General features: G+C 35.1%; 1 protein-coding gene across 5 annotated transcripts in view; it reads right to left on the bottom strand.

Annotated features, from left to right (window-relative positions):
• The window catches only part of ARAP2 (ArfGAP with RhoGAP domain, ankyrin repeat and PH domain 2), a 174,509-nt gene that overhangs the window by 71,025 nt on the left and 86,087 nt on the right, over positions 1-17,397 (bottom strand). For all 5 annotated transcript variants that reach the window (XM_046656447.1, XM_046656451.1, XM_046656450.1 and 2 more), the window contains 4 exons: positions 13,854-13,998; positions 11,677-11,779; positions 10,844-11,042; positions 10,588-10,651 (listed from right to left, as the gene is read on the bottom strand). In XM_046656447.1, the coding sequence (XP_046512403.1) occupies positions 10,588-10,651; positions 10,844-11,042; positions 11,677-11,779; positions 13,854-13,998 (511 nt within the window). The remainder of the gene's footprint in view (positions 1-10,587; positions 10,652-10,843; positions 11,043-11,676; positions 11,780-13,853; positions 13,999-17,397) is intronic.

The raw sequence follows: 17,397 nt of genomic DNA, 5'->3' as shown, positions 1-17,397 counted from the left end.
CTACTCCTTCTTTACTGACATCCGTGCCTGTAGTCCTCATCTCTTCCTTTCTGACATCTTTATCCATTGTTTTTATTTTCCACAACACCACAACAGCCCTGACCCCCAGGTTTTCTAATTTTCTTTTTGAAGAATTCTGACACTTGTTCTAACGCTCCTGACATACTTTAGCCTTTTCCGTTTATCTTACATCATCTTTAGCTCAAAAGCATTCTATTGCTGGATACATTTGTCTAAATGAAACTGTACAGCTCAGGCAATTTCCCTGAAAAATGTCAAGCCCCTAAATTTTGTAGACTTAACCAAAATCATGTCTTGCTAAATTCAGGACCTAAGGTAAATAAAAAATCTAAATTTTCTCTCTTACTTCTTTTTTTTTTTTTTAAGCTGACAACTAAGCTCTAAATTGATATAAAATATTTGAAACTGTTTGCTTATAAACAAATAACTACAATGGGTCAGTATTTCAGCAGGCAGTGAAAGAAATCCAAAACATACTGGCCCTCCTACAATACCAGTATAATTCTGCCATTAACTGTGAGCATTTCAAATTTCAAATTTTCTTTCAAGTCAAAAGAAATCCCGTGATGACAAGTTTACCTCTCTCCTTGTGAACTAGTGAGGGGTAGAGAAAGTAAAGACAAGTTAACTTCTGAGTCAACTTGTTAAAAAAATCCTAAAATATATCACCTGGTGCAGTAGATGTTTGACATTCAACTGCATCGGTTCAACAACGTTCCTCTCTGATGCTTATCTAATCTCTGTGCACACTGAACAAAGCATCAAAACATATTTTCAACACAAATGCTTGCCGGCTTTACGATTTCAAGTGTTATCAAACAATGCTTTTACATTTCTGGATAAGACTTCCAAAGAAACATCCATTTACATCTTGAAAATCTGAAAAGTTATTTTGAAGAACTCTAACCATAGAAAGAATTATTCTAATTGTCCATTCCCAAGTATAATTTTAAAGGGTACTTCACAGCCATGTAAAGAAACATCCCTATATCCTATAATGAATCAAGACAGTTCAATAAGACCTAGAAACCAAATCCCAGGACTAATAAAAACACTCTTTTCAAAATTGTAGTATAATAATCACAAAGTGTAGACTATCATATTTGAGCCTAGTCTACTGACAAGAGCCAGAAGTGTCTTCACAAATAATAGGATCAATAAATTTGACTGTAGAAAAAATAAATTCACTTATATAATTGTAGAACATTTTAAACAGAACTAAAAAGCAAACAACACGCTCCACAAATATGACTGAAAAAGATAATATCCTAAGCATTTATTAAAAAATAAAAACACTGAACCTTGTAGTATATATCAGTATTTGTTTGGCAAAAAACTACTTTATTTTGCTTTCATTTCTGAAAGATATTTTTGCTGAAGACAACATTTTAGGTTAACAGGTGCTGGTTCGGTAGTTTTGTTTGGAGTTGTTTTGGTTTTTTGCCAGCACTTTGAAAAAAGTTTTCATCACACCATCTTCTGGTTTGCACTGTTCCTGACAAGACATTCTCATCCTTGACCAGTATATTTAATGTGTCTTTTTCCTCTGGTAATTTCAATTTTTTTTCCCCACATTAGTTTTCAGGAATTTGATTATGATATGTGTTGATGTCGTTATCATGCTTGAGATATGCTGATTTTAGTACATGTGTGGGCTTATAGTTTCCATCAAATTCAGAAAATGTTTGGCCACATTTATTCAAAGATTTTTTTTACTCCATCTTTCTCTTCTCTGATTTTTGGATTCTAATTATACCTACATGAGACTGCCTGATACCATACCACAGATCACTAAGGCTCTGCTGATTTTATTTAGTCTTTTCTCTTTGTCTTAAGTTTTCATAATTTCTACTGTCACTGATCACTTTTATGTAGAGTCTACTTTTCTGGTAAGCCAATCCAGTGAAATTTTCTTTTCAGATGGTGTATTTTTTTTTTTTTTTTGAGGAAGACTAGCCCTGAGCTAACATCTGCTGCCAATCCTCCTCTTTTTGCTGAGGAAGACTGGCCCTCAGCTAACATCCATGCTCATCTTCCTCTAATTTATATGTGGGACACCTGCCACAGCATGGCTTGACAAGCGGTGCATAGGTCCGCATCTGGGATCCAAACTGGGGAACCCTGGGCTGCTGAAGCAGACGTGCGAACTTAACCGCTGCGCCACCGGGCCAGCCCCTAGATAGTGCATTCTTTAAGCTTTAGAAGTTCCATTTGGTTCTTTTTTTAGTTATTCCATTTTTTCTCACTATGTTTATGTTTTGAATATCTTTGAATATCTTTCTAATTTATAATATTTAAAAATCACTGTTTAGACTATTTGCTAATTACATTATCTTTCTCATTTCTGGGTCTGTTCCTATCAACTGATTTGCAGCTTTTATACATCACTAGTAATTTTAACCATATGCTAGATTCTGTGAGCATGGAGTGTCAGGATTGTGTTGTCTTCTTTTAGAGAGTGTTCATGTTTATTTTGGCATCATTTGCCTGTTTGATGCCAGGCAACTAAATTATTGGTGGAGCAGCAAGGCCTTTGAAGTTCTGTTTTTTAAGCTAAGTAAGGTAAAAATACAGCAGGCTTTACTCTACAGCTGGTTTAGCCTTAATACTATGGATTTACCTTTCTGGGGTCTTTACTGTGTGTTTAATGGTCTGTCTAACCCGGCTGGATGGAATTTGAACATACTCCAATGCTGTCTAAGCTCTGGGCATTGTTCTACTCAGCAGCCTGGGACTTGTTTCTGCCTGGCCCCTTGAAGTTTCTACCTGCAAGATGCAAATTAGTACTGAGCCAAAGATGGAAAGGAACTCTTCGGAAGATTTCTGAAACTCTTTCTCTACATATTTCCCTCTGCTCTGATACTCTATCCCGCAAATTTTAGCTACTACAGATTCCCTGAACTATCTGTAACTCTTCAGTGTAGTGAAACCACCCATTCTGCTTGGGTCTCCCCATTCCCTGTGACATGGACTGAAAAATGCCTACAAACAGAAAGCCACGGTAATCTTAAACCTTACTTCATTTGTTTCCCTTCTTTCCACGATCAGAAGCCTGGAATGACTAATATCCCAAACTCTGAAAATAGTTTGTGTTATATATTTTGTCCAGTTTTCTAGCTGTTTGAAGTGGGAGGACATGTACCAGGCCAGTTATTTCTTATTGCCAGAAATGGGAGTCTGGCACATCTTATTCAGTCACTGCATCCATAAATTACCCTCATTTTAGTTTATAGAGATACAGTATTTTTTCCTACACCTTCAGATAAGAATCTGCTTCAGAGAGATTTTAGCCGGAACAAAGCAAACAATTATTAAGAAAATGTGCAGATGCAGAGGGTGTGTCACAAGAATAATACAGTAGAAAATATTATCTTAAACAGCTTGTTTCTCTGAAGCCAACAGTTCTGTAAAAAGTGTCAAGGCCCCTGATTCCCCAACAAAGGCAAAGGCTCCAGTTTTTCAATCTCATCTCCATACACTATCAGGCAATCACCTATAAGGAGGTGGGAAACAGCTCTGTTTTGAGTTTGCTCAAAACCTCTAATGGTGTTCCACTGGCTGCAGAATGAACCCAATCCTCACTTTAAATAATAATTTTTTTTAAAGTTTTAAAATACCTTTTTTAAAAACATATATCTTCTGTGCCCTTATAAAGGACCTGCAATCCTTTCTAGAATAAAGCAAGTCATTAATTAAATTCAACTGATAATACTAATATGGTATCAATCCATATTCTTTTCAGGCCCATTGGCTCAAGCTTCCTCCTCAAGAACTCATAGGTCAGCCTCAACCAAAGCTGTTCCCCAGCCCATCCTATTTCTCTGAGCCTACTGCTTCCACCTAAGGAATAGCTCAGTCTCTCAGCCCCCTCATTTTTTCCTACTGAAATCCCACCTAGGATTCCAGGTCCAGTTAAATATACTTCTCTTATAAAAAATGATTATACTGATCCCATTTATCCAGAAGGGATCTTCTCATTCGTTTGCATTTTTTCACATCATACTGCATTTATCTGTTCATAAGCTTACAATCTAGTATACAGAAGGCCCTTTGAGCTGATAGAAATAAATTTTTGAAGCAAACAATATAGACTTTAAAATCCACCTTTTGTTAAATATCATGCATTCCCTTTATCATAATTTTCTTTAACAAAAAATCACTTCATAATGTTAAGTTTGAATAGTCCCTTCCTTTTTGCAAAATGTATGGGGCTGGTGAGAGAAGAGAATCTCCCATTTCCCTTGGCAACACTCAGATGAAACCGTCTCTACAAATTAAATCAGCAGAAAGTTACAAAAGCAGTCAAGTTGATATTGTGGGCAATCGGCTACTGTTTAATTTGCAATTACATGCACAATTTAAAAACCACTTTAAGATAATTCACCCTCCAGAGAATTGCTAACATATCAGCTGCTATAAAACACAATTCAAGGAGGGAAAAAACAGCACGTGTAGTGAGTGGATGTGAAATAAGAATCTTAAATTTAGGGTGTTAATCTCCCAAATTGAGAAAAGTAGCCTGTTCCATAATTGTGGAGCATACTGATAAAGTGTTTATTCCCCAGGGTTAGCTTCTTAATGTCTGGAATTTGCAATTAAAACTGAATGCCGTCCGGCTTGGGAGCCATCAAGTGTATTATGCTTTACTATAGGTCAACCAAGGAATCTTAAAAAAACTAAAACAAAAAACAACAAAAAAACACACCAGTCTTTTCTGGTTCTGATAACCCAGCTGAGTTATTCATACTGTATTTATTATAACTAACAACCTTTTAATAAAACCTTAATAATAGATGTCTTTGACAAATGGGCATGCAGCTATAGAATTCGGAGACAGCAAACACAGCAGCTTATTTATCAAAAAGAGATATGCAGAGAGTGTGGGCTAAAGTGCAGAAACAGTTTTCAGATTTTAAGAAAAGGATGTTGTAATCTATTGAACATTCCAGTCACAGTGGAGACATAACCTACTGTACAGGAAAATGCCTTCTGACCTCGTTGTGGTCCAGAACATTCACTGACTAACAAAAGATATTCAAAAACATGATTTTTTTCAAAGAAATCCTGACTAAGGCCTAAAAAAAAGCACAGAATCTAAGTCCCAATAACAATATCAAATATGCCAGAAAGCCTTAAGTGTAATCAAGAAAGCTTTATTTTCCCAAATAATAATTTTTAAAGTATACAAAGAATACACATTAAAGTGACACCATCTGGAACACCTTCTGCTCAGAGCTTTTTAGAGCAAAACTGCTCTGTGTGTGGAAAGTATTACTGCAATATTTTTCTGTCTAAAGATACTCATACTATGCATATAGAGAAAATTACCATGAAGATTAAAATATGTATCTAAAGTGACTACATTCAGTGGATGATTATCAATTTATGATCTTTCCCAGTTCGGGGGTTCTTTCTCCTCCTTGCCTTTAAGAAACATTAATATATTTTAGCACTTTAATCAAAAGTAGACAAGGACACGGAAAAGATGTGAAATTAATTCATTAATTTATGATTTACAATTCTGGTTCAGTTGTTACTAGCACAAAAATAAAGGTTAAAACTTACAGCTGGTTGGTTTCTCTGTTTCAATTATTTACACTATCTCTATATGCCATCAACATGAAGAATCGAAAGTTGTTTTGTTTCCTAAAGCCACAATTTTATCTGTCATTGACAAGTCTAACACTTTTTACTTTATCTTACAGTCATTATTTCCTATGGGGCTAACAGATCAAAAGACAGATGAAAAAGAGGGCAAAGCAATGAAATTCTCCTATTTTGATATAGTATTAAAACAGCTCTTAAACAATCACATCTATAATTAACTGGCCTTGCTTGAGTACTGGGAGAGAAGTACGCATTCCCTATCTTAGTAAATGGTACAACCATTCATTCATAAAGTCATCCAGGCCAAAAGCTTAGGAGTCCTTCTCCTTATCTTCTAGTTCATAAAGCAACTGAAAACCATCAGATTGGTATCTCTCTCAACATTCTACCAGCAGATCTAGAAAGCTACCAACATCCAAAACCATCCATCAATTCCTCTTTTCTTCCGGTTACCACTGAGGGACTTTGCTCTCTTGTTGTCCTTTCTCTTACATCTTCAATCTCTCCCTTTTTGTGTGTCTTTCCCACCAAAATTTAAAGTTGAACAAGTTCAATCCATCTAAAACAAATTGCACATATATTCTCTTCCTGGGTCAAAGCCCTATTAACCTCCAGACATCCTTGACAAACTGTCCTCACCAGCTATTTCAATTTACTCAGTTTCCAAACAGTCTAACCCAGTTTCTGCCTTTATCACTTCCCTTGTCCTCAAAGTCATAGGATGGACTCAGCATCACTTGTCCAATGGAGGATCTGTCCTCATCAGGCAGCACCTGACACCTTGACTATTCCTTCCTTCTTGAAACACTCTCTGGGCTTTGTGACATACTTTCTCTTGGTTTCTTTCCTCACTCTCTGAATAAACTAGCTTAATACCCCAGGGTAGCTAATCCTCCCTGACAACTGTCCCAGCCTCCAAAATGCTGCGTATTCATCAAGGCTCCAACACATCACTTCTTCCGTTCTCACACTATAGATACCCTGCAAGTGATCTTACGGCTTCCTTCTACATACAGGTAACTCCAAAGTATGAACCTCCACGCCACTGACCTTTACATGAACATCAGATCCACAAACATAACTTCCTTATACCAATTTCTCCTTAGATATTGACACTCACCTCACGTTCAGTATGTCTAAAATCAAACTCATTATCTCCAAGTTTTCTCCCACATGTGCTCTTTTCCCACTATTTCCTATCTCGAGTCCATTTATTTGCATAATATATACATACACACATATATGTACATACACATGTGGGTATGTGAGTGTACAAATACAAAGATATACACATGAGGCCCTCTTTTGCACCACACAAGGTGCCGTGTACACCTGCACACTCTTTCTTCTGTCAGCGTTTACAACCTAGTGCACTCACCATCTCCCGGGCTGATTCTTTACTAGCCACACTTCTGACCTCTCTTCTTTCTGCTTCATCTTTAATTAGGTAAACATCGTATGGATATATATTTTTTTCTTATAAAGAAAATTAACTTCTAATAAAATGCTGAAATTTTACATCCTGGTAACTTATATTATTTATCCAGGCTCCTGAGATTAATTCTTGAGAGTGATCTGTACAAGAGTATTGGTAAATTAATACTTAAGACTTGTTTTAAAAAGAAAAAATTTGGGGGTTGTTAAGTTACAAATTGACCTTGCCTTGATTTCAAAATGGATTATTCTATCATATAGGAAGGCTGTTTTTAAGTGCTCAAAATAGTGCCTCGTACATGGTAAGTTCTAAACATTGTCATCATTGTATTATTGTTACTATCAGAATATTATTAATTTGGAGAAAACAGGAAAATCAAGATAAAAGCATATGATAAATACAGTTGTTTCCAAATGGTATGTTTTGTACGGCAGCTATTCAAAGAGATTTAAGGAAAATAACTTGGTTTATATTTGTCCCTGTATTTCTCCTCTCCCATCCCAGTGCATCCCTTGTTCTTCATTTTCATAAAAATGCTTTCAACATAACTTGTGAATAACACACGTAGATAAAAACTTTGAAATTATTATCAAAAACATGATTAAGCAGCCTTGATCATTAATTTGGAATTCCATTAGTTTTTACTATGCCATGAACTCAGAGTGTATCTGAGTTCACTTCCTGATTCCCGTAGTCCAGGGAAAAGGTCAAGATATTACAAAATAATGTTTCGTCTTCTGGCTTCTGTATCTTGCATTCACAAATGCACAGCATGCAATAAGCACTAAATAAAAATTCATCAAATTGAATAATCTGAATCCATGTTTCATACGTTTTAATTAAAGCCTATGTATCACTGGTCAAACTCTTCATAGACTAAAAATGGTAGAAAAATAACCTGGCTATAGTAACCTGATAAAAAACAAATATAAATGATAAATAGAATAAATTCAACTAGCAAGTTTATTTGCTTAAGAACAGAAGCTCTGTGAGCTCAGATACCAAATCTGTATTGTTGACCATTTTTTCCTGCCATGGAGGCAGCAGGCATTCCATAAATAGTAATAGATGACTATAAAAACCACATTTGTGCTAGTATTTTAATAATATAATCCTATCTTTACACATTAGTACCTCATTATTATTTCTGAATATATAATTAATAGTACTCTGACAATAGAGTGAAACTATCATCAGTACTAAAAATCCCAATGTAAAGTATTATGAACCATTATAATCCCAGAAAGAAAGAAGTGAAAGCACAAAATCCTAATTATGCCTCTAAATTAAAAGACACCCTCTGACATAAATATCTAATCAGCAATATGCTTGCTGTCTAAAGTTGGTGATGTCCTCTCATGAAATTGAAGAAAGGACAGGTTCAGATAACTGTTGAAAGTCAATATTCATGTCACCAGGGCTGGCCCCGTGGCACTGTGGTTAAGTTTGCACATTCTGCTTCAGCGGCCAGGGGTTCTCTGGTTTGGATACCGGGTGCGGACTTGCAAACCTACATACCACTTGTCAAGCCATGTTGTGGTAGCATCCCACATATAAAGTAGAGGAAGATGGGCACAGATGTTAGCTCAGGGCCAGTCCTCCTCAGCAAAAAGAGGAGGATTGGTGGCAGATGTTAGCTCAGGGCTAATATTCCTCAAACAAACAAACAAAACCACAAAGACGTGGCAAGATAGAATATTTGTGTCACCAACAAGGGAAAAACTTAGAGGGAAGGCTAATTCAGCAATCTTTTATACTATGTTTTTTTGAAAATGATCTTGACCTCTTGTAAAGCCAAACATTCTGAAACAGTGTAATTAAGGGATTTTGAAGCAAATGACAAGAAATAAAGAAAAAAATAATTTGTTCAAGAGACTATATCTTCCTAATTGTTGTGATTTGACCTTAGCTACTTCTTCCTAGGCTCTTTCTCTAGATTCTCCTTCTCTTCCTGACCTCTAAATATTGGAGTCCTAGAGGCTACATCCTCAAGTCTATCTACACTCTTTCTCTAAGTGAATCTATCCAGCTTGTTGGCTAAATAACATCAATATGCTTGACCAGTATGCTCAAACCTCTATCTCTACTGCAACCTCTCCACTTACTCCAAGACTTGTATACCCAAATGCCCACTTACCAGCTCCACTTTGCTATCAAACAGACGTCTCAAAGTTATCATTTCCAAAACCAAATGTTTGATCTACTACCCCAAACTTACTAATATCCTACCTCTACTCTCCTGGATTTGTTATCCGAAAAAACAGCACTATCATGTAATTGCTGTAATGTAATTCATGTAATTGCTCAGGCCAAAAACTTTGGAGTCATCCTTGACTCTTACACTCCTCTAACCCATCAACAGATCCTCTTGCCTCTACCTTTACAATATGTCCAACCACGCCTCAATGGTATATTATCAGATAAATTATCTCTTGCCTGGCTCTGCAGCAACATCCTACAGGGACACTCACTTTCACTCTCTCTTGTCTCCCAAAAGCTTATACATCTAGAAGCAGAGTAGTCCTTTAAAAACATAAATCAGGTCACTCTACTTCCTGGCTCTCAAACTGAGCAGCTTCTTATCATGATTAGAATAAAATTCAAATCTTTACATATCATGACCTGTAAGGCCCTATATGATCAGGCCCAGGGGTATCTCTGAAATCACTTCTTCCCACTATTTCACTCATTCAAATCTCCCCAGCCATAAGCAGCTTCCTCGCAGACCTTGAACATGCCAGGTATAATGAATTTTTAGAGTCTTCCAAAATACCCTTGACCTTGTGCCTGGAACACTCTATCCAGACTCTTGCACGGTTTGCTCCTTCACTTTACGCTGGTCTCTGACAAAGATACCTTCTCCAACCACGCTATCCAAAACAGAATACTGCTCCATCAGCTCTCTCTTTACCTCATTTTATTTCAAGCATTTAAAATAGATGGACACAATACTACATAACTGTTTTTTTGTCTGCTTATATTCTGTTTCCTCCACTAGTGTACATGCTTCATGAGAGCAGGGACCACATCTGTTTTATTCAACACTGTATCCCCAAAGCCTGTATCAGTATCTGATGCACAGTAGATGCTTATTATTTATTTAGAAAGTGAATAAATTTGAGAAATCAAGTTTTAGCTATATGCATGACACACATATATAAATGACTCAGGATATTATTTATACTCATCTTATAACCACACTGAAAATAAATTTACAACTACCAAAGTGCTTCCAAATACTTAAATGTGAATGTCCCAAAGGGACCTGGGTCAATAGAAAACTACAATAGTTGATCACACTGAGTTTGTCATAATAAATATAAAAATAAGCAAGTTTCATTGGTGTACTCTTTCTACTGAAGAGTACATATATATATATATATATATATACACATACACACACACACAATTCAGAAAATTTCCAAGAAGCTATAAAATAATGGGTTCTACTCCAAGAAGATAACCAAAATATTCCGCTCTCTAGAGTAATTGCAATAAAGAATAAAAAGCAAAAGTGCACTTACCTCCCTTTTTCTACCAAGAGCAAGACATCCATTTTTTCCCCATTTTGAACCATTGTGCTGATTGCTGGAGGAAAAGAAGAAAAGCATGAACATATTTTTTAAAAACATTACACTAAATATCTATAAAGACACAATTATTAATATTACTTACTCATATGTTTTGGAGTGAGCCATCATAATTTTATGTATTAGCTACCATTACCATATGCAATAAAAAAATTGTGTCCAAAATATAAGATGAGAAAGAAAATCTTACTTAGCTCTTGTAGCCTTCTTAAGTGCATTCTATCTTCCTGAACTTCTTGCATTTGAAGGCAAAAACGCAAACTAGATTTGTCCATAGCAAACCAGCCTTTTCTCCACTGATCCAGAGCATGGCAGTCTTTGTAGTAGAGTTGACCAATCAAATCATAGTCAGCTTCTGTTAAGTTTTCAGCAACAAAGGGAACAAAATGCTGTTAAAACAAATACAGAAAAGTAATAAAGACAGTGAAAATAGGAAATCCCTTCTATAGCTACAGATATGAGGGAAGGTGGAAAAATTATCTTTGTTTTTCTATTTTAAACATTTCCAAGTAACCCAAATTTCAAAACATTTATTTAAACTTGCATTTTCAAATGACAGCATCTTAAACCACTTTTGTTGATATATAGAGAATCGAAATAGGAAGACATTCTCTTTGTTGATTTGGACATTTTTCAAAATGTCAACCTTCAATGTTTGTCTCCATTTGTATCTTTTACTCAATCTGTTCGTTTCCCCTTTGTGTACTACCATGAACAAGATAACTACCTATAAAAAGACATAGCCAGAAATGACTCTACAAGACTGGAAAGATTTTAATCATCAAAACGTGGCCTTAATTTGAAGAACGATTTCTTCAAGGTCCTACCCTAATTCTTTTCTGCTTAAGGCTCTAGGAAAGTAGTTCTTAATCTCTTTTGGCTACGACCTATGAAAATCTAATGAAATATGGACATTCTTCCCAGAATCTTGTATAAAATTTTCATGGACCTCTGAAACTCAACCATAGACCCTAAATTAAGAATCTTCTCTGGATTTGGGATGACAATGCAATATTTAAATACCTTGGCTATTGCCTCTGTCCATTTTCTTTGAGCTTGAGGTGTTTCAGCTCCAAACAAAAATGCACGTTCTGAGGGTAAATAAATCTCAAAGGTAAAGATGGGCCTAGAGCACACATGAATGAAAAAACACCACTGGTTACGTATGGCTTTTATTAAAAAAAATAACACAAAGGTCAAGTTTTTAATTAAATTCCTTTTGAAAACTGGAGAATGCTGTGAAATATATCTACCTACCTACCTATCATATTTTTCTGTTGATGGTTTATATTTTATTCAAATGAGTTAAATGGAACACACTGAATCAGAAAAAAGGAATATTCTTCTGATTAATCACTCTACTGCATGATTTTGTCGATGCCCAAGACACTCATCAGCTGGCTGATGTGGCAAAGGGCTCTCTTCTGTCTCCTCTTCCCTCTCGGACCACTCCTTCTTGATTTACTCTGACAAACTGTTCAAAGTAAATATCGTCCAAACAGTTCTCTAATTAGCCCTCTTATCTCACCTCACAAATTTTCCTTCCACCATTTCATCTTGTCCCAATTTCATCTCCTTACTATAGATTAAATTAGAGTAACACCCCATGTCCTGAATTCTTCCCAGGGTTCCTCATCCACAGTTCCCACTATTCCTGGGAACATACTAAGTATGCATGCTGCCATTACCTAAAAAACTCAAAATACCTCATATCAAAGTCATCTTCCTTCTTTCTCTTTTTTATCTCAAACCTGTTGTATCTACTTCATGTTCCAGTTAAGAGGCATCACCATCTACCTCATAAACAAGCTTAAAACCTTGGAGTTTAATTTATTCTCCCCCTTAACATCAGCTCTTCATCCAGTCAGACATTTAATCTTATGAGTTCAATCTGAAGATTCTCCCAACCTACTGTTTTTAATTATTTCTTCCTCTAGCTAAACTCTCAGTAATTATGGTCTGTCTTCCTCCGATCTTTTCCTTAGCACTTCAGCCAGCTTTCTTCCTAACATACAAATCTGGATAACTCCTCAGGGGCCACATTACTGAGTTCAAACTCTATAATTTGCTATTTAAGGCAATTCGGAATCCAGCTACAATTATGTCTTCACCACATCGCATTGCAGATGCTTTCTCCTGCACATCTACTTGTATCTGTAATATTCTATCAATAATGTTTTATTGTTGAATATGATTATATGCTGACATAAACTAATATTAATTAAATTGTATTTTATTTACTAATTAAGCAACTTAATACATAGAATGCACTTATTTTCACATTCCACAGTAAGCCATATTAAACTGATTATTCATTTAGAATAAAAGCACTATTAAGATTAAAACAAAAAGAAATCAACTAAATCATGTTTGTTCACTTAAAAAATCAAATTAGATTTACTAGAAAACAACAATCATTTCAACTAGTATATATTAATCATTATGTAATAACAGCAATGTTTTACGTAATTTATATAAATAACATAGCCTTGCAAATCTCTTCCCTTTCTCATATAAAATTTTTATTAAAATACTATATCCTTATAAAACTGATTTTTGCAGATTTTAGTATTTACATACTTTCATTAATTACAAAATGTGATAAGAAACTTTCACAACAAAGATGATATATTCAAAAGTTCTCATAGAAATTCTATTAAACTACTTTGCCAGTCAAATATGTTAAATAAATAATGCTTACTCTTTAATTGCAACTTTTTTGAGCCATTAAAATGCAAAGTAGATCTTTAAGGAATTTAGTATTTTAATATGCTGTTAAATATATTAATATTTTATTTTAATGTGAACAAGTCATCACTGAACATTTTCGTTTGTCATCTGTTTTAACCATGATACATTTAATGAATGCATAAATTTTGTCATTAGTCCACTATTTTAAATAATGAACAAATCATAAAAATTATTAGACTACGTATTTAGGAATGGAATGTTATAAATTTACTTAAAATTAGATGCAAACATATTAACCTTTCATATTACTTAATATTTTAATTTTCCTACTTTTTAGTGAATTCCCTAAGGAACATTCAGAAGCTGCAAAATGAGTAGGCTTCGAGAAACCATTAAACCATTCCACAAGAAGTAAGTGAAGAACTGAAATGATAACAAAACACCTATTACCTGGTATGATCAATATTAGAAAATACTTTCATCTCGTACCTGCCTGGTGATAGACCTACCCAGTATTTAAATAGAAGTCCTCTTTGTGTACAGCCAGGCAGATAACTTCATTGATATTAATAGTGCCATTAGGTGTGGTAGACTTATCATTTTCATAGTAACTCAAGAAGCCTCCTTCCAAAACACACCACTTCTTATTAGTCTCTAAAAGTTAAAAAAAAATAATGAATTGAACGATATAATAAATGTACATTTTTTAAAAATACATGTTTTAAAAAGTGACTGCATTCAAATAAGTAAATTTATTAATTTCCTATTTTGTCTAAAGAGCATGCTACTGCTATACAGAATAAAAAGCTGTCACATTCTCTACTCTCAAAAAATTTATAATCTAGTAACAAAGGAAGTACAAGACAAAAATAACTATGACACTGATGACTAGAAAGCAGGCAGATCCATAAAGTGACTGCTGCAAAACAACTCTGAAACAGCAAAGACTGATGTTTGTACACACTATTAGGAGGAAAAAAAACAAGACTGTGGTTGAGGTTAGGTAGGTGTTTACGCAGAGGAAGAGCGATCAGACCTGCAGTGCCTTAATGCCTTGTTTAGGGGATTTAAAAGTCATCTCTAAGGGGTGAGCACACTATGGCCTGTAGGCCAAATGCAGATCATCACCTGTTTTTATAAATAAACTTTTATTAAAACACAGCCACATCCATTGGTTTATGGATTGTCTGTGGCTGCTTTCTTGCTACAAGAGCAGAGAGGAGTTACAGCAGAGACCATTGGGCCCACAAAGCCTAAAATATTTAGCATTTGGCCCTTTTCACAGAAGTGCTGAGCTTTGATTTTATAGTTGATGGTGAGCCATTGAAATGGTTTCAGCAGAAGAATATAATCAGATTTGAATTTACACACTCTGCTTACAGTGAAAAACGGATTTGAGAAGGTGATGCTAGATGCAGGAGACCAGGTGGGACACTGCCAACGGAAGGCTAATTGAGAGATGAAGACGACTAAAAGATGGACAGTGGTAATAGGGATAAAGGAAAGAAAGAAGGTAGAGAGAGAAGAGAGAAATGCACACATGAATGTGAGTGTTTTAAAGAGATAAAACGTATATTGATCGGATGCAGGGAGGAAGGGAGAACTTATTAACGGTTGTATCGTTTTTAGCTTTGATTACATGGTGGGCAGCAATGCTTATTTTTATTTAAAAGAAAATAAAGTAGAAAGAGTTTTAATGCATGTAATACAAGTTTCTTCTGAGACACACTGAACTAGAAATACCAACTGGAAAGCCAAATAGAAATATTTATTAGGCAGATCACCCTGTGGATTTGCATCTTGGGCAAAAAAAAAGGTCTTGATAACTAGAAAGTCTTTACAATACAGGTAGTGATTAAAATTAAAAAGTAACCAAGTATAAAATCTCAGAAAACTTAAAATTGTAAGGACTAACAAATGTAGAAGGGTCCAGGAAAGCAATGAAGAAAATGAGAAGAGACAGTGTATAAAACAGAAAAAGTGTAGAGCATTTCAAAAAGGAGTAATTACCACTATCAAATATAGCAAAGAGATCTAATAAAATGAGGGCTGAAATATATCTGTTGGTCTTTGTAATAAGGAGGTAACTGCCCACTAATGAGATTTCTCTGAAAGAAGCCAAGTTGCAGCATATTGAAGACTAAATGGGGATAAGAAGTGAAACCAGTCAGGATAGATCAATAACCTATGTCATACAGGAAAGGCTACCATAAGCTCAAATGAAGGCATGAGCCATGGTTAAGCAAAATGGCACTCAAAAAATGTTTGCCAAACTGGACTGACGATGAACATTTTCTTTCTCAAGAACAGAGAAAATAAAGAGAAGAACTAGAAAGATACCATTAGATATTGAGGTAAGATTATTTAACTATAATGGCATTCCACTCAGCTAACCCAATTTCTCCAAGACTGGATGTAGGCACAACCTCTCCTAGGCTCTTCTCCAACCCTCTATTCCTCTCCCCAGGCCAACTTAAGTATTTTCCTGTGGCATCCTTAGCTCTATGTGGACCCTAAGAAGGTAGAATTGGAAATCAAAGACTCTGGGTTCTAATAATGCCTCCGTCACTAAGTAAGTACCCTTGAAAACAAAATTAACCATTCTGCTCCTCAGGTTCTTAATCTGTAAAAGGAGATAAGAAAAGCATCTGACTCACAGGATCTTGGTGGTGATTAAACGATGCAACACATGTAAAGCACATAGAAAAGTGACTCTATATACGGCTGTTCAAATACATTCTACCATTTTATTAGAATAATTTCCATTCAATATAACAATTTAAAATGCTATTTTTAAATATAAATGCAATATTTTAACAATATAACAATTTAGATTTGCTCATTTATCCAGAAATGCTCTAAGCTACTTGAGAACAAGGACTCTATTTTCTAGTCTCAAGAATCACCACATTGCTTAGCCTAGGGAAAGTTTGCTGAAATTATTATTTTCATTTATTAGGAAGTCAAGTTATTGAGCATGGAAATGGCTCAGATGAGGTTGCCAACATTAAGAGAAATCCAAAGATAAGAAATGTGTTAAAGAATCAATAGAAGAATCATAAATGGAATTCCTTTTAACCATAGGAGTATGGATCCATGTATGCATCTCCATTCCCTCTCAAAATTCCAAAATAATGACATTGTAGATAGAAAGTATAAACTCAAAAGGACAAAGAAAATCAAAGAGACTCAGAGTACACAGGAAACAACTGATTTGTCTGACAGGCAAAAGCTGGCACCTTCAGATATGCAAAAGAAGTCAACAAGAAATAAGCAATGTTCTACGTACATACTTCCAGAAAGTCTCAGAGAGACTAATACTTTAGGAAGTGTAGGATAAGAAGTAGAACTGAACCAAGTTGATTATACAAAGGCAGTTAAGTCCAGATATTATTTTCTACCCTGTGCTAAGCAGCTAAGCAACAATCACTCCTCACTCATGTGGAAGTTGGGTCCTTTACTCCAGAGAAACTGGACCAGCCAGATTCTAAACTAGGAGACAGACTCAAGCGTTGCCTGTAGGTAAGGTGCCATTCTGGAAACAAAGTGTTTACATGACATTCTACAGAACTCCTAGTTACCTCCCCACATTAATATCCAAAATGCTGGAGCCAATGATAACCAACACCCCATGCCAGTACTCAGCAAGAGACTAGTGGAGTCTTCTGACAACTGATCCCAAATATTTAAATGAAAGCTTCCAGTATGAAAGACAGAGCTCAAAGACAAAATAATAATACATTTTGAAAACTATGATTAATATCAGACTGTTAAGGAAAGATACTGCAGCCATAAACAAGAACAGGATGCTCTAAAGAGAAAAATTAGGAACAAAAAATAATTTTAATAAAAATACATCATAAATTTTTAAATTAAAAAATAAGAGAAAGCTTAGAAAAGGAACTCTTCCAAAAGTAAAACAAGAGAGAGAAAAAAGATAATATAAGATCCTTATGGGTTCAACATCTACCCAACTTTCTTCTAAGAAAAGAGAAAAAGAATAGATGAGAAAATTTATCAGACACATGGATAATGTCTAAGAATGAAAAAACA

This window comes from Equus quagga, chromosome 3, assembly GCF_021613505.1.
Source record: "Equus quagga isolate Etosha38 chromosome 3, UCLA_HA_Equagga_1.0, whole genome shotgun sequence".
Taxonomy (NCBI): Eukaryota; Metazoa; Chordata; class Mammalia; order Perissodactyla; family Equidae; genus Equus; species Equus quagga.
The sequence above is the reverse complement of the archived record's forward strand: the minus strand, read 5'-3'. Positions and strand labels throughout refer to the sequence as shown.